Raw genomic sequence first — 27082 nt, 5'->3', positions numbered from 1 at the left:
CATAGATTGGAGCAATTTTTGATCATCGGTCTCTATAGTATTACTAAGAAGGGCAAAAACCGAACCAATGCAAAAAAAACTCTCTGTTGCCGAGAAAAATCATTGGTTCCTCAAAAAACCCTTCTTTTAGAGAAAATTAACGGCTGTGAGAGAAAGTGCTCATGTAAAAAGAATAACTGCAATCTAACTGTGACCACAACAAAAGAGCAAAAAACATTATTTATTAACCCCCCCCTCCCAAAAGTGGTGCACCACTAGACTTACCTGTAAAGAGGAACCTCGTTTTTCCTTATTTTATAATGATATGACGTGTTGTTCCTATCCATTTGCTAGTGCTCAATCTCAATCATAATGCAACCGATTAGGGTAGTAACCAAAACATTCCTTCGGTCACTATTTGTCAGGTACTTCACCACCAACCAAATCTTCTACAAGAGCGTCTTATTTCGCTGGAGCTCGCTGCTTCAGGAAGATATATTAAATATCTTTTTAGTCTTACTGTATTTTCACAAGTTCCTAATTTGATGAAAAAAAAAGCCACCTCTAAGTTAACTTGCTTTTCTTATGAATTCAATCTCTCAGTATGATACCTGTGTGAATTTCTTTTGAGGGTCAGCACACTAATAATCCCGTTAAGTTCCTTTTTTGGGCAGGATGAGGGCCCAAAAGTTTCCTCCTCCTTTTTTTGAATTTTCAGTTCAACAGAACTGGAGCCAAGATCTCAACTTTCTGGTGATTTTTTTTCTCCTTATTTATATCCCTTCCTAATGTACTTGAAAATGTGTTGCTGCTATGATTGGACTTCCTCCCTCCCACACATCATCCGTGTCCTGGCCAGCCCAGGATGTACTTCTACTTGGGAATCGAAATCAGGTTCTCTGTATTGCATCGAGGTACACAGTACTGCTACTGGACTGACTTGACTGTTGATCTTAATGATGGATGTGATTAAGCCCTGAGGAGCTTTCAAAGCCTCAATATTAGACAAGTGGTTTTCATACTGTGAGCATGAGCATAATTTTCTGTACAGCCTTGGCCAGATTTTCATGACATACGTGGGCAAGTACTTTCGCTTTGAAAATTTGCTGCAGGAAAATTGCATTTATAAATTTTAATTAGCATGCACAAGTTTTCAAGGGTAAGCTTCACAAATATTGGGAATTTTCAAAATTTGTTCATGTAAATGCAATGCTGTCTTCCTCCTCCCAATCTTAGCCTTGGGAATGTTTCCATTTAGTCTGGATAAACCTTATAACGTAGAATAGCCATACTTGGTGAGAGCCAAGATTCATATAGCCCAGCATCCTGTTTCCAAGAGTAACCAATCCAAGACACAAGTACCTGTTAAAATCCCTACCCCTAGGAATAAGAAGTGGCTTTCCCCAGATCTACCTTAATAGTTTATGGACTTCCTCTAGGAATTTGCCCACGCTTTTTTTTTTTTTTTTTTAAATACAGCTACACTAACTGCTTTTACTGCAACATCCTCTGGAGGTAGGTTCCAGAGCTTAACTATCTGCCACATCTTTATCTACACGTGGTGATTGCAACTGTGCACAATACTCTAGATGCTGTCGAACCATAGAGCAGTACAGAAGCATTATGATATTCTCTGTTCTCTTTGGAAAACAGCAATTACAGTTAAATTATTAGCTCTTTCATTTAAATGCACTTATGTATCCTTTCACTTCTAAAGTTTAGGAATTACATTTTTGAATTCTGAAAAAACTGATGCAATTATTTTTTTTTTCTTAACACTTTTTTTTTCCCTCAATTGGAATGCACTGTTATACAGCTAAAAACATTTGAGCATAGGAAAGCCGGTGAAGGAAAAAATTAAATTTGTTTCATGAATAATGGAATGATTTCTGCCAGGGGGCAATATTTCCTAATGGTTTGGTTTTGCCCACACCGTGACAGAAATGAACTTCACTCCTAAGACCCAGGGTACGTGGAGTATGATCTCAGTTTCTTAAATTTACTGCTGATGCGTACCCTAGTATTTGTATGGTTCCCAAAAGAGTTTCCCTATAGCATTCCTAGGATGTAACACATGTAAGCAACCTATCCACGTGTGCTTGAAAATTCTTTTTCATCAAGCTTATGACACCCAAAACAATGGGGAATATTTCTTATCTTTCTGCCACTTTTTCTTGGTCTTGAACTGCATTTTTGAGGATCTTCGCTCTCGCTATGTGAGTCAGAGTAATCACTTGGGACTGATACCTCTGTGATCAAGCTGCTCTGGTGATTTTTGTTATTCACCACTATGTCTAGTTTTCTTGCATCTATCTGTCAGAATAGGGATGTCCCAGGTGATCACAACCTCTTCATTCTTCAAACTATTTTTAGGGTCATAATCCCAGTGCAATTTTGTAATGTTTACAAAGTTTCCAGTGAATAAGATGTGCCACTTTGTGCCTTTCTGTATAAACATTTTCAGCAATCTGCAGATATCTGTTGTACTGATTCTTGCTGTGAGCCATTTCATCAGTATTGTAACCCAGTTTCCTAAACTGCAACTGTCACTCATCCTTAGGGTTCAGTTCTCCTGTTCTTAACCATTCATGTGTCCAGACTTGATCTGCCTACAGTTCCTGGAATAACACTTTATATTTCCCACTGTATTTGTGCATTTTCCAATTTCTTAATGCTTGTTTGCTGAACTGCTCCTAGCCAATCAAAACCTTAACCCCTACATATATGCGAGATCAACCAGAGCCTCCAAATCATGCACTCTTGGGCGGACTTATTCCAGTTAAAACTTAACGCAGAAAAAACTCAATGTCTAGTTCTCACTTCCCAATATAACACAAACAAATACCCTACCATAACCACACCATACTGCACACTTCCTATCTCAGAAAATCTGAAAATTCTCGGAGTCACTATTGATCGAAACCTCACACTCGATACCCACATGAAGAATACAACGAAAAAAATGTTCTACTCGATGTGGAAACTCAAAAGAATAAAACCTTTTTTCCCAAGAAACATCTTCCACACACTAGTACAGTCTTTAGTGATAAGTCACTTGGACTACTGTAACACCCTGTACGCAGGCTGTAAAGAACAGACCATTAAAAAACTCCAAACAGCCCAGAACACTGCAGCCAGACTCATTTTTGGAAAAACCAAATACGAAAGTGCGAAGCCCCTAAGAGAGAAACTGCATTGGCTCCCTCTCAAGGAACGAATTGAGTTCAAGATCTGCACAACCGTTCACAAAATCATCCACGCAGATGCCCCACTCTATATGTTAAACCTAGTGGACTTACCGCCCAGAAACGCCAAAAGATCGGCCCGCAATTTCCTCAATCTGAACTTCCCCAGCTGTAAAGGAATTAAATACAAACAGTCATATGCCACTACTTTTGCGTACAAAAGCACACAGATATGGAACGCACTACCCATGACCCTGAAAACCACGGGCAATCTAACCAGCTTTCGCAAATCGTTGAAGACACATCTCTTCAACAAAGCCTACAAAAGACATCCTTAATGAAACAAACCATTCCTTAAACCTCTCAGGTTCATCAAAAAACACCTCTCTCATGACCTTACCCAACACCTTCCCATCTAAATCCCCATCTACCTCCAGCCTACTATCGATTGTATTCAAGATCATGTAATGACTACATCATAATAACACTCTGTAAGCCACATTGAACCTGCAAAAAGGTGGGAAAATGTGGGGTACAAATGCAATAAATAATAATAATAATAAATAATAATAAAGTGCTTTTTCTCTTGCTTTGCGTATTTTGTTTCTATTCCTGTACAGGTGGATTCTCATTTGTACCTTCTGTTTTTCAGAGTGCCTGTCCAGGTTTAACGATGAAACTGGATTCTGGCCATATGATTTTGTTGTTGCTGTTAAATAGGCTCAGAGGCCTATGATGGTATCTACATATGCATAATCTGTTTTTATGAGGCCCATTCCTCCTTTGATTTTAAGAATGTACACCTTCAGTATACACTAATTCTTATAGGCTACCTTGTGAGCATGGAAGAGTTTTCTTGTTCATACATCCAATTTTTCAAGATATTTAAGATTCCAGTCCATTGTGATATTTTCATAGTTCACTTTATATTATGATTAAAGACTGTCAAAGGAATATTTAAGCCCCCTTCATATTTGTTGTAGTAGTATTGTGATTCTGAATTTTGTTCATTTCATCCCTTTATGTCCGTATCCTTCATACATGTGCAATATATCAGCTGGCAAATGTGTTTTTGTGAAAATTGTAGCTGGTACAGAATTTTTTTTAACCCTAATATCTGAATATTAGGAGCAATTCCCCAGTGTCCCAGGCATCTTGTTTTAAGACATTTCTTCTATACATAATAATTAAGTGAGAGAAGCAATTCTAGCTAGTTTAAGATAACAGCGTATACAACAGTTGCAACAGACATGCTTGCCTATCCTTTTTTTTTTTTACAGTTGAGCATTAGTTTATTTGAATCTTTGGAACAGTTAGAATTTGAGATGCTTGTCATGTAACGTGCCATGGCGGTTCAATTAGTTAAGGTGTTTTTCTTGCTTACAGAATGATGACATTGAAACGGATATCAACAAGTTGATGCCCACGCAAAATTTGGGACTAACAGTGGAGGATCTGAAAATGTATGAAGGCTTCTTTCCAGAGCTGACAGATAACTTTCAGGTAAAGTAGGACATATACCTTTATTTTTTCCATGCTAATATATTGAATAGTATTCAGCTGGAAACCTTGATCTGCAGCGATTGTGGAATGAACTGATGTACACAAGCTTCTGTTAGCTAATGCAAGGATTTGTTAGATTGAAAAGGGGGAAAGGAAAAAACAAACCCTAGCTGTTCTGAAACTTGTTGAAGCTTCCTGTGAAATTATAACAGTTTTTCTCTGACACAAAATAGTCATTTTTGACAGATTGTATTTTCTTTGTATTGAAAAGGTTTCAACATGCTTGAGTTTCCCTTTTTTGCATTATATTGGAGTGAATTCCTTCAGAAAGGCGGTAAATAAATCCTAATAAATGTAGTAGACCATGCCAAGTAGAATGTAGCAGACCGTGCCAAGTAGAATGTATTCTTACTTGACTTCTTTCTTGTATTTTGCCAAGAATTCAATTGACACAACATCATGATCTAACATGACATGATTCATCCTAAATTAAAATTGTCCATTGTTTCTGGCCTTCGCAAGTTATCCATTTTCCCCTTCCCCTTTCCCAATGCTGTATCCTCCTTTGGCTTTTATTTGTTTAAATTTGCCTGATTTTTACATCTTCAATTTATGATCTTGTTCATTCCTCCAGACTCACCGTGTCTTTGGATAGTCTTCCCTTTGGTATAACCTTATTGCTTTGCTCATTTGTTAGAAATTTAGTCTTTTACTTCTGATTTTTCCTCCCAATTTCCTGCTTTTATAAGTGTTATGAAAACCAAAACAAAAAAACTAATTAAAGCACAACAACTGTCCAAAATGGTGATGCTGTAGGCAGCCATCTACAGAAGTAGTCCAGCAGGTATATATTAGCAGAGACCCAGAGTATACATAAAATTCTCAAGTACCAGAATCCTGATCTTGACAGGCCAGCCTATTCAGTTCAGAAGTCACTCAAGTCACATCCAGATGAGACAGGGTGGAGGCAGGATCAGTATCAGTGGAATACATCAGGAAGGCTGGTATGGGAGCAGAATTTTAGGAAAGTAGTGCTTGAATCCAGTGGAGGAGCAGTCTAATGGTTTGTTTAGTGGGCTGAACCTGGGGAACTGGGCTTGATTCCCACTGACTCCTTGTGATCCTGGGCAAGTCACTTACCCTCATTTGTCTCTGGTACATAAACTTAGATTGAGAGCCCACTAGAGACAGAGAGTACCTGCATACAATAAATGATATACCACAAAGTAGTGTACAAATCCATGACCCTTTTATATAGCCACTGGATTGAAATATTGTGGTAAATCAGAGTAGCCAAGGAGATTCTTATCCAATTGAGTCTGCATTTCTGTTAACAGGAGATCAATAATTGATTTCTATTGATAACCTTTAAGAGTGGACTAACACGGCTACCACACCCTCTCTACTGTTAACAGGAGATAAATTACTTATTCCCCTCTATAGTCGAAGAAGCTTGTGGCACTCTTGGAAGCCCTCTGGTTCTCTGTATCCAGGGTCTGATACCAAGCCACCTCAGAACTCTGTTTTCAGTAAATATAGACCCCTTTCTCACTTCTCATGCAGCTATTTAAATTCTTTAGTTCTGCATTATTGAAGCTTTGCTTCTAGTTCGCTAGTGTTTGGCTCTTTTCTGTTTTCTTTATTTTGATTTGCTTTCCATTTTTTGTACAATATACTTTTGGCTTCAGTAGCCAATTTTTGCCTCCATCTTTCAACCAAGCTGAAAATGATCCATTCTGTCAGCTTATAAATATGTAGAATACCATTTGTTCTGGGATTCTAAGATAGTATTTTTCAAGCAGTGTATACTTTGCTTTTAATTGTTTAACCTTTGCAACCCCTCTTTAAGTTATTTGTTATAAGAGTATAACAGGAGATGAAGAGTAGGCAGGTAAGGCAGGTCAATGAAGAGTCAAGAAGGAAGATGAGACAAGCAATTGGAAGAATTTACAATTGTGTTGCTTGATTGTATAGAGATCCAATGTGCTGAAACGGCGAAAGAGAGACTAGGCTGGCATGAGTGGCTAACTTGATGTTTTAAGTGAAATCTGTGATCATTAAAATCAACAGGCTGAATGTTCAAAAGCACTTAACACAGTTACTTGGTGAAAGAACTGGGGGAAACTAAGCCTGATCATCAGCAGTATGGTCAAAACTCCCCCTCTTTCAGACACGCCAATCTTCCTCTTATGCGGACAGGAAGTCCTTCTTTCAGTCAGCTAGAGCACCCAGTGCCTCCAGAGTTTCGCAGTGATTCGAGGCTAGTACACTCTGCTCTTCCTCTGGTGGGAGGATGTCTTCAGGAGTTTCAGGAGGAGTTGGCCACAATCACGTCAGACCAGTGGGTTTGGATATACTTATGGAAGGTTACAAGTTAAGAGTTCTCCTGCCTGGTCATTCATTTCTTCTTGCAGTCTCCTTGTCAAAAGGGAGTCAAGGCTGCCGAAGTTATCGCGATATGGGTGAACCGATTCCCTGGCATGGAAGGAAGGCCGCCGCCACCACTACCATAAACTTGGTAAACATTCTTGGAACTGTGGCAAGACCAAAGAAAAAAAGCCCTGACTGGCTCTCCGGGCTATTGTTCCAGTTCCCCAGGCTGAACAGAGACAAGGCAGATACTTCATCTACTTCATTGTCCCAAAGAAGGAAGACAACTTTAGTCCGGTCATAGATCTCAAAGGTCTGTACTGCTGCCTCTTGAGTGTCCTCCTTTTGCATGTAGACACTAAGAGCAGTCATAGCCTCGGCTCAGCGGGAGAATTTCTCACTGTCCTCGATCCAGAGGCGTACTTACATATACCCATATGGCCACCATATCAGAGGTTTCTATGTTTTGCAGTGTTGGGCCATAACTTCCAGTCAGGGCTTTTTTTCTTTGGTCTTGCCACAGCTCCAAGAATGTTTACCAAGTTTATGGTAGTGGTGGCGGCGGCCTTCCTTCCATGCCAGGGAATTGGTTCACCCATATCTCGATAACTGGGTCATTCATGTGTTGTCCTGTTCGGACATGACAACGACAGTCAAAGTTGTCCGTCTTCTGCAGTCGTCGGGTTGGATGATCAATTTTGAGATGAGTAGTTGCTGAAGTATCTGGACGTTCTATTCGATACAGTATGGAAGAGGATATTCCTCATGGAGTGCAGGAGGTCGAAGCTGGTTCAACAGATTAGTCATCTTAGTCAAGGCAGGTCAATGGTCTGGGACTATGTTCAGGTTTTGGGATCAATGACGGTGGCGGTGAGTGGTGCCATGAGCAAGGTCTCAAATGCAGCTGTTACAGGAATCTCTTCTCAGCCGCTAGTGTTCGGTGTCACAGAAGTATGACCTTCATTTTCCTTGGATACTGGTTGCTGGATGGAGTATGCAGTGGTGGTTGTCACTCAGGAATTTGACTGTTTGAGCTCCCTATCCGATAGCACAATGGGAGGGGGGGGGGGGGACATCAGACACCAGTTGGGTTGGGAAGCTCATTATAAGTTCCATCTGGCACAGGGCACCTGGCTGGAACAGGAGCTCAGGGCAGTGCAGAATGCTTACTCAACTTTGCTCCCTTTCTGGCGGTGGCCCCTTTCCAAATTTTCTTTGACAGTGTGAGGGAGGTGACTTATGTCAATAAGCAAGGCAGTACCTGCTGATGTCTGATGGCAGTGGAGGTAGTCTCTCTCCTGAGTTGGGCAGAAAATATCTTCTCTGCTTGTCAGAAGCTTACATCACAGGATACTTGAATGTGGAGGCAGGCTTTCTCAGCAGGCACTCGTTGGACCTAGGAGAATGGGAACTATCTAGCCAGGGATATCAGCTGATAGTGGACCGATGGGGTTCTCCACTTCTCAACTTGATGGTGATGAATAAGAATGCTAAAGTGCCCAAGTTCTTCAGCTGTCAGAAATTACTGGGCTCAATGGGGATTGATGCCCTACTGCAGTCCTGGTCGGGGACACAAGTACTGTATGTCTTTCCTCTTTGGCCCATTGTAGGTCACGTTTTGAAAAGATTGCATTGCACCAGGGTTGAATAATTGTCGTAGCTCTGGATTGGCTTATGAGGTTGTGGCATGTGGACCTGATTCAACTTCTGGATGGGAGTCCTCTTTGTCTTCCACAGGTATACAGCCTACTGAAGCAAAGTATGGTGCTCATTGAGGATCTGTACTCTTTTGATCTTATGGCTTGGCCATTGAAAGGGGTCGGTTGAGATGAAAAGGTTATTCTGATTCGGTCATTGCTACTTTGCTTCAGGCTCGGAAATGATCTACATCCATGGCATATGCGAGGGTGTGGAGGACATTCAAGGGCTGGTGTTCTGTGTGGACTTTCTACCTTCTATGATCAGATTATGCATATCCCAGGCAGGCCTTCAGAAAGGATCAGCATTGGGTTCTCCATTTAGATTGCGGCTTTAGTCTGTTTCAGGGGCTGACTACAGAAGACGTCTCTTGCAGCTCACCCAGATATTTGATTCTCACTGAGTATGGGCTGCTTTCAGCCTCCCTTTCATATGCCGTGTCCAGAGTTGAAGTTTAATTTAGTCCTTTGGGCTCTTCAGAAGCCTCCTTTTGAGCCACTCTGGAAGGCCTTCTTGAAAAATCTTATGCTTAAGACAGTGTTCTTGGTGGCTGCTGCATCAGCACATAGGGTTTCAGAACTTGAGGCTCTCTTGTCGGGTCCCCTTCTTCGCTTTTCAGAGGTAGGGGCTTCCCTGCGCATGGTTCCTTCCTTTCTTCCGAAGGTGGTATCAGCCTTTCTTCTCAACCAATTTGGAGCTTCCGTCCTTTTGCTGAGAGGACGAAGAAGCTCAGTATTCTTCCATGAAGCTTCTCAATGTGCATAAACTCCTCATTAGATATCTGGAAGTCGCGAATGAGTTTCACAAATTGCACAGGTTGTTTGTGCTTTTTGGAAAGCAGAGGCTTGGTCTCATGGCTTCCAAGCCCACAATTGCTAGATGGCCGAAGAAGACTGTTGCATCAACTTATTTGCTTGCAGGAAAGCAGGTCCTCAGGCATTGTGGTCTCTATTTATATTAGGTCTACAGAAACATCCTGGGTGGAGATTATGTTATTGTCTCCGGCTGATGTTTACAAGGTATCAGCGTGGTCAACACTGCATACCTTTGCCAAGCACTACATGGTGGACTTTGCGGCACTCTCGGAAGTCAGTTTTGGGACTTCTGTCCTCAGGGTGGCAGCACCAGGATCCCACCCACTCTAGGGATTGCTTTTGAACATCCCACAAGTTCTGGAATAGTGAGAAGCTACGTAATCAAAGGATAAACTAGGTCTTAACTGATAATTGTCTTTCCATTAGTCCTTTCCATTATTCCAGAGACTGACCCGAAGTTTCTGAGATGTTTAGTCAGTGTGAAGTAATGGATCAAAGAATGACAGTCACCTTGCATGGTGCTTCCTGCATATCTCTTGTTCTCTACAAGTTATACAGAGATGAGAGGTCCACATATTTGTTTGCTTATCTGGTTTGTGTTAAGTTAGCAAGTTGTTTTAATGTTGTGCTGAGTTGCTCCTTACTTGTCTAGGTAAATACTGAGGAGATGGACTGTTGTGCCTGAGGACAAGTCCACCAAATATGGTACATGTCTCCAACTGCTCCACAGTTCCGCCAGCACAGGCCTGAACCCTGATGAAACATCTTCACAATACGTTATGGTGTGTAATACCAATGACCGAGAACTTTATAGCCGTTTTCAACTAAATTACTATAGTTAGTTTATTGGGTCTAGTATACCACCATTAGCAAACTCGCAGATCACAGTGGGTCACAATTTCTAAAAACATGAAGATGACAACAGAAAGGAATTACAATATGAATAGGACAGACCGGAAGGACTCAATCACACAAGAAAAAGGTCAGTTCAGAGAGATATAGGGAGAACAGGGAAAAATAGGGATGAAAAGGTCAAGCCAAGAAGGGATAGCATGGAAAAGTGCGGGAAAAGACAGAGAGATAAGCATTGCAGGAACCAGGTGAAAAACGACTAATACCTCAGGGCAAATTGAATACCTGGTGAAATAGCCAGTTTTTTTAGAGCAGTTTAAAACTTTTTGAATGATAGTTCCTCACTGATTTGGAGTGGCATAGAGTTCCATAAGAAAGGAGCTGCAAAAAAGAAGGCCCAATGGCAGGTTTACTCTAGCTGGGCAGCACAGGGATTAGGAAGACAAAGGCGGTGATCATTGAACGAAGTAGCCGTGTAGTGGGACAAGGGGATAGTGAGGTTAGATAAATATTCGGGTTGACCTAATTGGTAAGCTTTTAAAATCAAGTGTAAGAGTCTTAAAAATGATCTGTTTTTCTACTGGGAGCCAGTGGGGAGACATGATCATATTTCTGGACATGATAGAGTAGCTACTGAAACCTTAAGCAAATATTTGAAAATTCATTCCCATTGCTTATACTCTTACATATTTCCCACATCTCATTCCCACTTGAGCACATAATGCATGATAGGTTCACTATAGGACAGTATGGCCTGATGCGAGATATACACCCCCCCCCCCCCCCTCTTCCTCAGTGCTCACTCTAAAAGTGTCTCCTGTAAACGTAGCTCCCCCGGGCTCTACGATATTTAAGTTGTCATTACTGATACTCATGCTATGGGTCAGTCTCCCAGTTTTTATCTCTCATATACCTATTAGCTATCTCTATCATCTCATTCCTTCTTGATCCTCCTAGTCCATTTTTTTTCACATACTCCCTACTCCTCTTATTTCCAAATTTGTACTCGACCTTTCCAGCCTACATATATTTTCTCTGCCTCTCATCTCACCAGTCCCCAACATCTTTCCTGATACTCATTCCTAGACCACTTTTGTTTCCTCCTATACAATCTCCATTTCCTGTTCTCCTATATTTCTGTCATCTTCATTGTCCTGCTCCTGCTGCTTCCAACTGCTTCTCTCTCACTTGTCTCTATGTCCTTACTAGCTTGACGTGTTCTCCAACTTTCAGCCCTTGTCTCCTAGCCTCAGCTCTATTTAATTGACTCCCACATATATTCTCCTCATAGTTATCAGTCATACCCCTCACCCAGTCACCATTTCCCAATCCTTGAGTCCCCACTCATTAACTTATCCCCAAAGACTCTTTCTTTCCTCAGATCTTCACTAGTTGTCATCCAATCACTGGGTCCTCATTCACCCTTCTGTTAGGAGTAGCCTAATGGTTAGAGCAATGGGCAGAGAACCAGGAAAGATCCTTATGATCTTGAGTAAGTCACTCAACCTCCATTGCCTCAGATATAAACAAAATAAAAATAAAAAGTGTGTGAATCCTTACACTTCCACTCTAATCTGAGTGCCTTCCTCCATGTATTCACTGAATTTCTGCTTTTCTACCCAAATTCTGGCTCCTATAATGCTGCTTAAATCCCAATCCCTTCTTCCCACAACCACTGTTGTAGCTTTAAACCTGGTTCTTCCACCTCCCCCCTGCCCCCCAAGGGCTCGCACTTCCTAAACTTTACCTACCATGTACTGGCACTTCTAACCTATTCCTTTCTACTCTAGCTGGTACCTCATTCTCTTGCATAGATCGGGATCTACAAAGCATTGTGTGGTTTTGACTGTTCATAATAGTTTTCAACTCTGAGACAATCAGTGGCGTAGACATGGGATCTTCTGCCTCCTCACTTTAGGCCTGGACCACTTCCAAAATTGTGGCACCAGTTCAGTAGCTGGTGGGGATGCTCATGCCCTGCCATCTGAAGTGGTTCGCTGCCCAAGTTGGCAACATGCTTCAGCTGTCGATGCTGGCACTCCCAACATGTGCTCAGTTCAGCAGCATGAACTGAACACCTACAGGAGTGTGGCCATCAGTGACTGAAGCACGCTGATTACTTCTGTGGTGCTCATTCAGCGCGGGAGTGGGCTTGGACAGTGAACCGCAACAGATGGCGGGACTTGGACATCCCCACAAGCAAATGTAGGATTTAATGCTACCGGAGGTGGGGTGGGGGAGAAGAAATAAGAGGAAATGCATGCCCTGCCCACAATTCACTCCCCTAAGACCTGCCTATGCCCCTGGTGAGGATATTTAAGACACTGGGTACCAGAATGAAGCTGGTAAGGCACTCTGGAGTTGGGCTCCAGATAGGGGCAGGAGAAGGAGTTAAGGCACAGCAGAGCCAGTAAGAATGCAATAAATCAAGGAGGAATTCTCAGTCTAGTCCATGGGACACACCTAGCCAATCAGGTTTTCAAGGCACTACCTCCATTGTAAGCAGATCTATCTCATGGATATTCATTGTGGATATCCTGAAAACCAGACTGGCTGGATGAGTACCGAGGAGTGGTTTGAGAACCCCTGTGTTATAGGGAGGTATGCTGGAGTGAAGTGCAGGGGTGGAGAAAAGGAGTGGCCCACTGCTTGTAAACAAGAGATGCCTTCAACTGTGTGAGCCTCATAATTCACTATAGACCGCCTAAAATTAGGTTCTGAGATGATGATCTTGAGTGGAGTGGAGGAGTGGCCTAGTGGTTAGGGTGGTGGACTTTGGTCCTGAGGAACTGAGTTCGATTCCCACTTCAGGCACAGGCAGCTTCTTGTGACTCTGGGCAAGTCACTTAACCCTCCATTGCCCCATGTAAGCCGCATTGAGCCTGCCATGAGTGGGAAAGCGCGGGGTACAAAAATAAAATAATAAAATAAATGAGTGCTAAGTGCAAATTCTATAATGGCAGTTGTGTGCACAACAGCCTTTATAGAATACTAGCGTAAGTCTGAATTTATGCACCTAACTGCTCACGTCTAACTGTAGGCCATTAGTGCGTAAATGCTAGTTTTCTATAACCCACAAGTGTAACTGCCTGACATGCCCATGCCCCTCCCAGGTCCACCCTATCCCTCCTGTTGAAGTTGCACTACTAAGGGCAGTTGCACGCATAACTGCTAATTGGTGCCAGTTAGCTGCCAATTAAGGCTGATTATAGCCTACTGCTCGTTAACCCTAATTATCAGCTCATTAAATTGTTATGCATGCAACTGACTTTATTCTTTAACTTGTGTGCATAGATTTGGGCACTAGTCACAAATCTGGGCGTGCAGCTTTCTAGAATTCGAGGATAATGAATGCCTCATGTTATGTCTGGGAGGTGGAGACTCAGTACTGGTGGTTAGCTTAGCAGTGATTAAAAAAGGTTTGGATGACTTCCTAAAGGAAAAGTCTATAGACTGTTATTAAATGGACTCGGGGGGAAAAGCCACTATTTCTGGGATACGCAGTATAAAATGTTTTGTACTTCTTTGGGATCTTGTCAGGTATTTGTGACCTGGATTGGTTACTGTTGGAAACAGGATGCTGGGCTTGATGGTTCTTTGGTCTGTCCCAGTATGGCAATACTTATGCTACCAGTGCTGACCGTGGTCTTGGTGCACATCTGGTTAAAACACTGCAAGCTGTGAAGTTGTCAAAGAAATGCTTTCAAGAGAGAGTCGGCAGAGGGGGTAATATTCAGCAACAGTAGTCAGTTTACATTTAAATGTTTACAGTGACTTTTACATTAATATTTATATTCAGCATCATCAAATATACATAGTAGCCACTGCCAGCCACCACTGAATGTTCCCTCTGTATAAATTGATTTGGTTGCCACCCTTCATCTGTTCATTCTATGGATAATGCTGCAGCAGCTAGACATATTTATACCCTTGTACTATATGTACAGGTAAGGAAATTAAGATGAAGTGTCAAAAGAGCACCAAGAGCCTCCAAATATGGAGCAAAGGTTCCTTTAATCACACAGTGAGGACAACAGTCTTCAAAAGAAAAGACCCGACATGGGCCGTTTTTTGGCGCACAGCACCTTCGTCAGGGGTCGCAGTAGTAATAATATAAAATGTGTGATTAAAGGAACTTTTGTTCCATATTTGGAGGTTCTTGGTGCTCTTTTGACACTTGGACTTTGTTCTGTACTTCCAACCCTCTCTGTGTTGTGTTAAGGAAATTAAGATGAACAAGAGGCCAAAGGCTGCAGGAATTGAGCATCAACAGGGCCTTTCTTGTTCGCTCTGGTGACAGATAAGGAGATAATACATTTATCACCTGTTGGTTAACTTATAACTTCCTTTGAAAATGGTCCACATAGTGTCATTTAATAGTTGCTGTGTGTAATATGGGGTCGATATTCGTCAATTTTTTTAGTTGGGCAGGAGAGGCTCCTGTCCAATTAAACCAGGTTGTGCAGGGTGGCTGCTGATATTCTGCGGCACTTAACCAGGCGACACTGCTGAATATCGGCTCTGACCACCATGGCACTACCTGGGTAGTGCCCCGGTGGTCCAGTGGCAGAGTCAGGGGGGTACTGGCCATAATCATACAACCACACAAAGGCAGTCCTATCCTTGCCTCTTTAGCTATACGGGTGGCTGGCACCCTCATACTGTTGGGTCAGCACCTGACCCTGGATATAAAATGCTGGTGTCTGGTCATGGCCTGGTGTTGAATATGTGGGCTTAAATATGGCTACAGCTGTCGGTGGCTTAAAAACTACTGATTGCCGCAGGCTGAATATCGGCCTGTATATTCTCAAATGTTTTCTAAGGAGAGGACCTGTGCATCTGTTATAGAACCAAGTTTTCCTGGCTCTTAGTGTGTCAAACTTAGCAGTAATTGAGTGAGCAGCAGTGGGGAAAAAGTGAACCGTGAAATGGTTACATTTTATGTCATTCATTTGGTGTCATTAAAGCCGAGTAAGCAATATGTATGTATTAAGGGCTGGATTCAGTAAATGGTGCCGAAAAATAGGCACCCTAAAAGCTTAGCACTGTTTTATAAAGAGCACTCGGGATGAGCACTCTTTATAGAATAACACCTAGCGGGGATTCCCATTGCCAACTTTGGGTTTGAGGACTTAAGCCAGGTGAAACCTAGTGTAAATCCTGGCATGCAACTTGAGCATGCATCCCTCAGATTCAGTTAACACTGTGTGTTGACACTTTGGAATTCTCCTGACCTGCCCATGGCCTCCTCCCTCCCCCCTTTTGGGTGGCATGTGAGAAAATTTGGGCACAGATTGTTCTAGAATCATGTGCAGCCAGACTTGTATGCCAATTAATGTCAGTAATTGATAGCAGTCATAGCAGCTGGTTAACTAATTTATTTGAGCACAGATCTCAGGATCACGTGCAAATTTGGGCGCCATTTATAGAATCCAGGTGTTAAGACATTATCTCAAGAATAAGCATAGAATGGTGTAATATTTTTTTCCTATAAAACAAAAGTTACATTTACTGTTTTACGCTGTCTTTTGTTGGTTGCAGTTTAATTTGTGAAAGTCTAGCTTTTTACTAACTCTGATTTGTTCATAAAGGAATGTGAATTTATGTCCATGGAATCAAAGCCTTTATCAGCAGGAGCAAATCGAGGCAGTCCAATTATTGTCCCAACAGCAGAAGAGGAGCAGCCTGTCAAATCCAATTCCATCTTGAAGAGGTTTGCTTCAAAGAGCAACACCGTTGCCCATTGGGAGGAGTATGACAAGAGACCAACTTTTTTGGATTTGACCAAGAAGGACTTGAAGAAAGATCTTGGCTTTTCAATGCTACAGCAACCAAGGGATCTCAGTAGACCGTTTTCGGCACAAAACTGTGGAAGCAACGACATAGTGAAGGGCTTGGACAGAATCACGTTGCAGAATGACTACAAAGAACACCGGTGCTGCAGTGCAGGCTGTAGGTCCACAAGAGAGGTCAAGTCCATTCAACCCTGTATTCATTTTCCCTGCGATAAAGAGTGCCAGCAGCTCTCCATGTCTGGGAACTCTTTGTTTGACAAGGGATCTGTCCATCTCAGCCAGTTATGCTGTACCAGGGTTGATCCTGAGGATGATGATGACTCAGGCTTACATTCCTCAGGGGAGCAAGTGATCTTAGGGATACATGACATAGAAGAATTGATGCCCCTTCATGACTCTGACCTCTATATCGATGTTACAAGAAATACAAAATCTATCCCCAGTTACACCGATGTAGCGTACCCTGATTACTTTGGGCATATCCCACCACCTTTTAAAGAAACCATTCTTGAAAGACTTTATGGTGTGCAAAGGTGAGTTTTCCTTTTGTTTTTGTGTTTTTTTTTTTTTCTTTCTTTCTTTCGAAAAACAGGTACAGACTTTTTTTTGTGGGTTGACACAGGCAAAAGGGCTTTATTCATCTTTGATTTGTGTGTTAATTTTTAGGTCAAATACAATAATTGTTAAAGTACCATACATAAATATACTTTGCACTCTATTTTAATATGATACCAAATATGAGATTTTTTTTCTACTGCTATATATCACTTATATGTGGAAGAATTATTTCTCCCAATATATCAGTTTCCTCCTAGTTACAGGTCTTTTTATTAACAGAGCAGAGATCTGGTGTTGTGAACCTTCATTACAGCAAGCTGTTGTGTTCCCCCCCCCCCCCCCCCCCCTGGTTATTGGGGCCAGGTCGAGGGTAAGGCACAATGTCTAAGGAAAACTGAGTTCTATGTTTTCATTTATGGAATGGACAGAAGTCATGGACGTGAGGGGCAAGAGAATCTGGAAGGGGAGTGTAGGGGCCCTAAGTATTATCTCATAGGATTTGAAGAGTGGTGGTGGTAGCATGAAATGGGGTAGCTGAAAGGAGCTGTAGATGGAAGGCTAGATGAGGTGGTGGCAGGAGTATATGAAGTAAAGCAGTAGGGAGGATTTGAGGACCGGTGGTGGTAGCTGGAGGAGTGCAGCAGCTGAACAGAGATCTGAAGATTGGCAGTATGAGGTAGTTATGAAACATAGAAAATGACGGCCTATCTGCCATCAAGTCTGCCAATCCATATGGTTGTCTGTTCCTTCTCTCCCTTAGAGATCCTATATGCTTGTATCTGATTTCAAGAAATCATGGGACAGTCTGTCTCCACCACCATAGGGAGGCCATTCCACATATTCTTCACCTTTTCTGTAAAGAAGTATTTCTTTAGATTACTACTAAGTATCCTCTTTAACCTTCATCCTATGCCCCCTCATTACTGAGATTCCTTTTAATTGAAAGAGACTTGCCTCCTTTGTATTCTTGCCACAGAGACATTTAAATACCTCTGTCACATCTCCCTTCTTCTGCTTTTCTCCAAAGTATATGTAGAAGACCACTTTAGTGGCCACCCCCTGGACCAGTTCCATCTAGTGGTATCCAGAATTGCACACAAGCTTCTCCCCTGCCAGTGTACAGACTGTTGTCATTTGAATCACGCTGCTAGCTCTGACGTCAGCACTTTCTAACAACATAGGGAGACCTTGCTCCAAGGTGTCGCACAAAAGGGGTGTGCCAAAGGGGCATGTCCCTTTGTGCGTCCCTTCATGTGGAACTTCGGGTGGTGTTGGGTATGGCTCTTCAGAGTAGGGCAACTCCATTGTCCTTCGTCTGCCCTGGACAAATCTGTAAGTGTGACTTTTACTATGCTGCATGAAGTGAACATTGTTCCTGGGCTCTGCTGTTTTTTGATTTGTGCTTTGTTGCTCTGGCTTCATGCTGCTGCACTGGAGGTTCAGTGTTCGATCCCTATTATAATTTCTCATTAGGATTAATCGCTCAGTCCCTTCCCGTATAACCTTATTCCGGGCAAGCTTCTCTTGTACTCATGCGAGACAAGGAACCACCTCCTCCAGATGCCATTTAACCACTTTACCTTCATTTAGTTCGGTCTCCACCTCCTACCTCCCTTTTCCAATTGGGTATGTAAATGCTAGGTCAGTGGTCAATAAAACTGATGTTACTAAGGATTGGTTGGTGGAGAAACAATTTGGGTTGTTGATGGTCTCTGAAATGTGGCTTCATTCAACAGAGTATCCTTTACGCAATGCTGTATGTCCCCCCCCCCCCCCCCCCCCCCCCGGGTTATAAGGTCCTTCATCAAACTAGAGCTAAACAGAGAGTGGGTGGAATCACCATCATTTATAAGGCCTTCTTCAAAGTAGAACTATTGTCCCAACTGATCTCTTCTGGTTTCGATTATTGCCTGCAAATTAAGTGATCCTGCGTTGTTGGAATCCATATGCCTTGTTCTTTTCTATCACCCTCCAGGAAGCTAGTCTGCCTCGGAAAGCTATTTTACTGAAATCCTCTTGAATATTTGTGCTAAGTTTGCTAATGTGATATTAATTTGCATCTTATAACCCTAGGGATGTTAAGACTAAGAGCTTGATTTTCTCGCCTTCTGGTGATTCTGTCTGCCACATTCCCAATCCTCCCATATTAGGGGTCATCTGCTGGATCTGCTGGTTTATAGAACTGTACATATGGAGAATTTCTACCTGGGTGACCCAGCCTGTTGCCATGTAGATTTCCTTTGCGGGTTCATCCCAGATAGTAGCTCAGGGATGAACCCACAAAGGAAATCTACTGAGGCTGCATTTAATTTTCGGAAGGGCAACCATAATAAAATGAGGAAAATGGTTAAAAAGAAACTAAAAGGATTGGCTGCAAAGGTTAGGACACTAAATCAGGTGTGGACATTATTCAAAAATACCATCTTGGAAGCCCAGATGCATTCCACGTATTCACAAAGGTGGAAAGAAGTGAAAACGTCAGCCAGCATGGTTAAAAGGTGAAGTAAAAGAGGCCATTACAGCCAAAAGATTGTCCTTCAAAGAATGGAAAAAGGACTCAAATGAAAAAAATAAGAAGCAGCATAAGCACTGTCAAGTCAGATGCAAAGCATTAATAAAGAAGGATAAAAGGGAATTTGAAGAGAAACTTGCTGCGGAGGCTAAAACTCACAGTAACAAATTTTTCAGGTACATCAGAAGCAGAAAGCCTGAATGGTCAGTCCACCCCTGCTCATGAGTAACATCAGAAAATATTTTCTCATGGAAAGGATGGTGGATGCATAGGCTAGAACAGCAGGGGAGGTGATGGAGATACAGAGAGGACTACTGCCAGAGTTAACATGTGGTTAACACCAGGTTTGCACGCATTTTATTCTGCGCCAGTTAGCTCAAAATGTTTCAGTGCAGGTATCCTGCTGAAACCATTATCACAGACCGCATTATAGTGCATGTTAAAGCAGTTATTATCCTCCCTGGAGCCAAGCTCAAAATTTTTTCCAGTGTGTGTTTAGCATGGGGAAACTTTTCTTCAGGTCCGGGGAAGCATAGAACATAGTAACATAGTAAATGATGGCAGATAAATACCTGTAAGGTGCATCTAGTCTGCCCAACAGAATAAACTCATAGCATAACATATGCAGACTTGATCTTGATTTGTCCTTGCCAAGGCACAGACTGTAGAAGTCTGTCCGGCACTGGCCTTGTTCTTTATCTACTGAAGCTGTCATCAAAGCATCACTCCAGCCCATCCAGACCTGTCCAGCCATGATCAGGGCACAGACTGTAGAAGTGCCTGGCACTGGATTTGTTTCCCAATTACTAGAGTTGGCATCTAAGCACTGCTAAGTTTATTTGGTTCCATTCTTTTTCAATAAAGGATTCATTTGTTTTTATCTTACGCATTTTTGATTTCTGTTAACATTTTCATCACCACCTCCTGCGGGAGGGCATTCTAGATATCTACCATCCTCTCCGTGAAAAAGTACTTCCTGATGTTCCTGGGTTGGCACCCCCCTCTGCAACCTAAATTCATGTCCTGTACTTCAACTGCCTTCTTGTCTCTGAAAAAGGTTTGTTTGTACATTAATACCTTTTAAATATTTGAATGTCTGCATCATATAGAAGGGTTGGTTGACAGGAGAGGTGCCTGGTGCACCCTTTTTCTCCCTTCCCTGGTCTGCTTTGTGCAGTGACCCCCCCCCCCCCCAACCTACTCGAACATCTCCTGTACTCAGCTTAAAAATTCAGCCCCCTTCCCGACCTGACTTTACCCCTCACCTTTTTCCTAAACATTAAAAAACTACTACTACTTATCATTTCTATAGCGCTACTGGACATACGCAGTGCTGTACACTTGAACATGAAGAGACAGTCCCTGCTCAACAGAGCTTACTTACAATCTAATTTAAAAAATGTTCTGATGGTCTAGTGGACTCCTTGCCCTCCTCCTGACCCAACCACCTCCTCTCCTAGTGTTTAAACAACAACAACAAAAATCCTGGTGATCTACTGGACCCCTCACCCCCTTTTATGTTCCCCTCCAAAAATCTCTGGTAGTCTAGTGGGCCTCCCACCGCCCTCAAACCTAGCCAGCTCCCATACCTTGAAGGAGGCAGGAGTGATGCTCATTCGCTCCTGCGTGAAGGCGCCGTCATCTGCAAGATAGCGGTGTCCTGCCCAAGCTGGTGCACCCTAGGAAGCACTGGGCAGGGTCTATTTTCTACATAAGGGGGTTTCCTGTCAAGCAGAAGGTGCAACCTGACAGTGCATCTGAATGCGGGCCTGTAGAGGAAGGCCCCGTGCTGGCGCCAAAGCTGCTTTATAATCCTGGCAACATATATGTCAGAAAGCAGCAGCATGGGGAAGGAAGGGTAGACACCTTGCATATGTCCCCCTCACCTTCCTTTCACTGAATTTAGCTCTTAAAAATGGTCAAACGTTTGTGACCTATACACAGCTATATGTGGTATGCTGAACATGAAATCTCTAGCGTGCACACTAGACTGTATTAAGAAAAATACTAGCTTGTATGTGCATGTAAATGAAGGAACTTCAGAAGCTTTGCTAAATAGAATTGTGTTCTGTCCTCCATGCTCTATTTAGTATACTTTAAGTTGAAAATTAATATGCGCCTTAGACCAGGTGTTAACTCTTTGGGGGTGTATGCTGTTTCAAGGGCTTAGCTAACAGGGTGCTGTGAAAGTTGGAGGGAATGGAGCTTTTCAAGCAAGAGATGTTGGATGTGTGGATGCGAGGAGAGGGGAAGAGGGGAGGTGGCCAGGAAGGAGACACTAGCATGTACTTCAAAGAAACATTAATATTTGTTTAGACAAGACAATTTCTTTTTTTTTTTTTTTAATTCTTTATTTATCATTTTTCATTTAGTTACAAGTATTACACTTGAATAGGAAAAAAAACAGTCAGTAATCTATTAAATTAAGAAAACAAACAATTTGTAGTAATATGTATGACTTACATTAGACCACCAAAATAGGGGGTTAGGAGTCGTTCCTTCGGAGATAGGATTCTTAACTATTAGGAATAGTTTAAAATAGCAAAAGAAAAGGCTTAACGATTATATCCACACTAAATTCTACTTAATTACCCATTCAGGTTGTGTTCAGGCTACGAGACATAAACTAGTACTTTATTACTTTTTTCTGTTCTATGAATACTTTCAAATGTTCAGGAAAAAGGAAAACATATTTCACACCCATATATTTTATATTACATTTGCATGGATAGTTCAAATTAAAAGTTGCTCCCAACGCTACTGTTGCAGCTCTCAATGAAAGAAAGTCTTTCCTTCTGGCTTGAGTTTGTTTTGTAATATCTGGGAAAACCCAGATTTTCCCTCCATAAAATGGAGTTTGTATATTTCTTAGCGCCATCTTCCTCACTAAATCCAGATCTTGCTGAAATACAAACGAAGCCAAAAGAGTTCTTCTCTCCGTTATAGAGGTTAATGAGGATTCTAATAAATCTGATACATTTAAGTCTCCTTGTGGTGGTATTTCACCATTCTTTTTTGTAGGTAGAAAATAAATTTTGTTAAGTGGTGGTATATTCTCTGGAGAAAATTTCAAATGTTCTATTAGATCTCTCTTAAATATCTCCAATGGAGGATAAACTGGAGTACAAGGAAAGTTTAATAAACGCAAGTTCAATCTCCTGTTGTAATTTTCAAAGTATTCCAGTCTATTTTTTATCATTGTAGTATCTTTTATCAGATTTAACGATGTTTCCTTCAATTTAATATTTTCTGAATTTAGATGGTTAATTTTCTCAGTTATCTCATTTTTCATCGATGCAAAAGAAACAGATAATTCTTGAACATTACTCACAAGCCCTACTATTTTACCAGTTGATGCCATCACAGTCTGTAACGTTTCCCAAATCGCCGCAAGCGTTACCACCTCAGATGAACCCTTCCCTGGATTCTGTAATGCTGTTCTAGAAATCCCAGCAGAAACCTCGACCGCAGGCCCCACTCGGGCGGTCCGTTCCTCGCTGTCGCGGTCTTTGGTACCGCCCCCACTATCGGGCTCTGCGGGCTGAGGCGGCGGGTAATGCGATGGAGGGGACAATGAAACGTCCTGTCCCAAGAGAATGGACTCTTCCTGGTCCAATATCTCAGCGGGATCTCCTGTCGCTATTGTTGCGGATCTCACGAGGTAACTTTCCATAGTTTGCTGGGTTGGTGTTGATGTTAGAGCCGGATGGGTCACGGCCCTTACCAAACCCTTTCTCTTCGTGTGTGGCATTATAGGCTATTGTTCAAGAAGAAAATATTTGAGGAAAAATTCACTCGAAGATAGGGTTTTAAACCTCGCATACACGGAGTTACTCGTGGAGCGTTCTCATCGCCGCCGCCATCTTGCTCCGCCCCCCTCAATTTCTTTTAAACTAAAGGTTCACAAATGACGATGGTTTGTTAAACATTGTTGTGCACATGTCGCAGTACTGTAGCGTAAATAAAGGTCCATCTCTCATTCCGTTAAATTGACATGCTTGTGCAGACATGTTCCGTTGCATGTGTGTTGTGTTCTGCTTGCTCTCAATTAGTGCAAACAGTCTGCAAGAAAGGTGTTGCAGCAAAGACTAAACTGTTGCAGTTGAGATATAATTCCTTTATATTGAATGGGAATTAAGTGGGTTGCTTATGAGGTAGTCTCTTCCTACCCAGTGCTGACCATCTTTCTGTAGCCTTTCTATCTATTGTCCATGGCCTGTTGAGACACACTTGGCATGGTATGGATGGATGGAACACCATAGAAAGGGGAGGGCACGTAATGCTCTTCTCAGGTGTATGGCCACAGCTGTGCTCTGGTTAGTTTGCCCAAAGATAATTGCAGGTGTTCTGAGACTTCACCATGAAGAGTTGTCAAAGTTCTATCGCCACCCAAATACTGCAGGGCTGTTCATTGGTGTGTGTGTGGGGGGGGTGGGGGGGTGTTGACTGGATGCCAGTGTCCTCTGGTTCAAGGCTACCAGATTTCCATCCCTGGCATAAATGGGATGGATGTGTTGGAGCTAGCTCATTCACTTTCTAATGCCAGTCATTCTTGACAGAACAACTAAATTGCATTCCTTTTGGTTTGCTTCTGTTTTTTAGCATCTCTCCTGGGTTCTGGGTGTTCTTTGGATTCTGCTCTGACAAACAGCTGTTATGTCAGCTTTATTTTTATATAGGTTTAGAACAAGAGGTCTCAGCAATGCATTAGAGTCTGTGTGCTTCATTCACTGTATGCTTGGTAATGAACGTACAAGTACTATTGGAAAATAAGAAGCATTGGCATACCATCCTAATAGTGTTCACAGGCCACAGAAGCTATGTTTTGTGCATACCTGCTAAAATGTAGCTCATTGACCATGAAGCGGTTCAACTTGCAGATTACATTTTTATCATCATGCATGCTAAAAATATTCAAGTTGATTTTCTAAAGGACTTTTCTGTATAGGGGCTGCCACTATCCCTAAGAATTTTCAGTGGCACTATCTGTGTATTGCCGCTGAAAGTTCAGCCTTACCCCAGTACCATCCATATAATGCTGGGGCAGAGCGTGGGTGTTCTGCTTAACTCTTTAGATAGTCAGTGATATGTGACCTGATAGCTATGAGGGTTAATTTAGGACAGAAAAAAACCTGCCTAAATTAAACAGCTTAGCCATACAGATATTAAACTTGAGTATTGCTGCTATCTACAGTATACTTAGCACTGCTTGGTATGTGATAGAGGCATAGAGTATACATGGCTAATTTTAAACACTGACTGCTATATTTGAATAGTGACCTGATTGTCGTGCCACTTGTAGTGCACAGGTTTTTAAATGTAGCTTCTCTAGCCAGGAATAGACTTTTCCTTTGGCCATTCATTTATTCATTGTATTTTAAAAATTTATTTGACATAATCGAAGGGCTTATTTCCAAAACCTGCCAAATCCAATGCAACTAATAGACTGGGCAGATTTTGGAAATAAGCCCTTCAGTTAGACTCCGTGTATGCATATCTTTGTATAGCACAGATGTAGAAGAACGTACAGTAACATCAAATTTGCACCTCAGTAAATTTTGTTTGCTTCTGCAGTAGTCATGGTATGAAAGTGACAACTCCTTTCTTATGACAGGACTAAAATTGCTCAAGATATTGAGAGACTGATTTATCCAAGTGATGTTATAGACAAAGTGGTATACGATCTTGATAATCCAAGGTAGGTCCACTGTATTTCCACAAGTAGTGATGTCTGCTTTTGTTAGCCTTTGTCTTATAATTGCTGGGTTTTGATGCAGATGTTATAGTAACTAAAATGTTGGGGAATTTCTGATCGTCAGTTGGACATCATGTAACACAGGTTCTGTTTATTGGGTGTGTGAGGAGGTATATAGAACACTGCTTCTCGCCCTTAAGAACAATCCCTCAGGTACTGCGAGCCACCTTAAAACCCTTAGTTCCAACTACAGATGAAGTGAACAGGAAATAAAAGCCCAGTCTGGCAGAACAGATCAGGGAGGCCCTGGGAGAAGAGTAGCCGCCATGCAGTATAGGTCTCCCCAGCTTATATACAAGCTACCAGAACCTGGGTAAGGTAGGCTGAGTTTAATTTTTGTTTTACAAGAATACTGTCTTTGGGGTCTGGCTGGAGCCAGACCTGTGCTGTGCAGTCCTGCAGGTAGCTGTGTGTACTATGGGCTTGAGGCCTGTTAGCTGCAGGCCTGTGTGAACTTTGCCTCTGAAACTAAAGAGACCCTTATTTTTTACTGTACCAGTGAGGGTTCAGTTTTTGTTTAATAAGAGGAGTTTTGTTTTCTTTTTTACTTGTCTGGTTATATTTTATGAAGGCCTTTTGCTCCAACTCCGCTCACGCGACCATAGAGTGATAGCCGTATGGCATTACTGGGAACAATGTTGCTTAAAACAGCGATGGTACACAGGAAAGCCAGAGTAATTTAAGTAGTATGAACAAAATTACAGCCTTCCTTTACTAATTTTCATTAACATGAGTTGGCACATGTTATTTGATGCAAGCCCCATTATTCTCAATGGTGTTTTTGTACAAATACCTAACTTGCATTAATGCATGTTTCTTGCATTAATGCAGTTAGTGAAGGAGAGACCCCTTAGTTTATAAGCCCTTTGGGAACAGGAAATATTGCTTTGTGTCTGAATGTCACATTGAGCTTCCAATGAAAAAGCATGAGCTAAATCTAAATAAATGAGGGATAGAGGGGATGGAAATGTCTAAGATAACCGTAACTATGAGTAATAAAGTCTATCGACATGATGGGTACATCTTGAAGTAAATTGGTATAAAACAATAGTGCTAGCTATGGTCCTGGATTAGAGAAGAATTAGTGAGATTGTCCTTGATATAAAATGGAGAGAGAGCATTATAATAGAGGATATTAACGACTATGAGATTGCAGTGAGTCAATTTTATGAGCATAGAATGGAAAGCAAGTTGTATATAGTAAGATAATGTTTTGCATGTGATGGAGAGGGATCTGTGCAATGGTATCTATTATGCAAAATTCTGATGTATTGGTATATAAGTAGGAACAGGAGTAGATACCCATCATATACAGCTGAATATCCACAAAGTTTACTTTCCATTCCATGCTCATAATATTGACTTGGCTAGCTCTGTTGACCGCATCTTCTGGCAACAAATTCCATAGCTTAATTGTAGTTTGACAGAAAAAAACAGAAAATATATATTCTTTCGTTTATTTGTACTACCTGTCAATTTCATGAAGTGTCTTCTTATCATAGTACTATTTGAAAGGATGAACAATCTCTTTGTTTACCTGCTCCACCAAGCTTGTGATTTTATTTACCTGTATTATATCTCAGACATCTGTACCTGAACTTGAAGAGTTCCCATAAATTGAGTCTTAACAACTGTCAAGGTTGCAAGCCATAGCAAGTTCTTTATTATTCAGTCAGGTACTTTTAGAGAGAGGTTTTTTTTACCAAATGCCAGAATTCCATATGGTCATCTGTCCTTTTAATCTTGTCTTGCAGAGAGTTGCATTTCACTACTGTATGGAATGAAAACAGCCTGTCTAAGGTTCTTTGATAATCTAATTTAGAACAATAGGATACATCAGTACATTAGTCCCACTAGTACACAATGTTTTCTTTTCATAACTAGATAATTCTACTTTGATAAATATAAACCGGGGCAGTGCCATGTAAGGTTTTAAATACTAAATACTATTTAAATATGATTGATAAGATACCAGCAGCCAGAGCAACTGAATTAAATGAGACTTCTTGATCATTTGCTTGACAGTTAAAAATGTATTTAGCTGCTGTGTTCTGTAACAA

At 41.7% G+C, this 27082-nt stretch overlaps 1 protein-coding gene across 3 annotated transcripts in view; it reads left to right on the top strand.

Annotated features, from left to right (window-relative positions):
- Window positions 1-27082, top strand: part of AGTPBP1 (ATP/GTP binding protein 1) — a 237825-nt gene that overhangs the window by 115429 nt on the left and 95314 nt on the right. For all 3 annotated transcript variants that reach the window (XM_030193670.1, XM_030193671.1, XM_030193672.1), the window contains 3 exons: window positions 4551-4667; window positions 15994-16730; window positions 24882-24965. In XM_030193670.1, the coding sequence (XP_030049530.1) occupies window positions 4551-4667; window positions 15994-16730; window positions 24882-24965 (938 nt within the window). The remainder of the gene's footprint in view (window positions 1-4550; window positions 4668-15993; window positions 16731-24881; window positions 24966-27082) is intronic.

Source organism: Microcaecilia unicolor, chromosome 2 (genome assembly GCF_901765095.1).
Source record: "Microcaecilia unicolor chromosome 2, aMicUni1.1, whole genome shotgun sequence".
NCBI classification, from domain to species: domain Eukaryota; kingdom Metazoa; phylum Chordata; class Amphibia; order Gymnophiona; family Siphonopidae; genus Microcaecilia; species Microcaecilia unicolor.
Note: the sequence above shows the minus strand (reverse complement) of the source record. Positions and strands in the feature narration are given on the sequence as shown.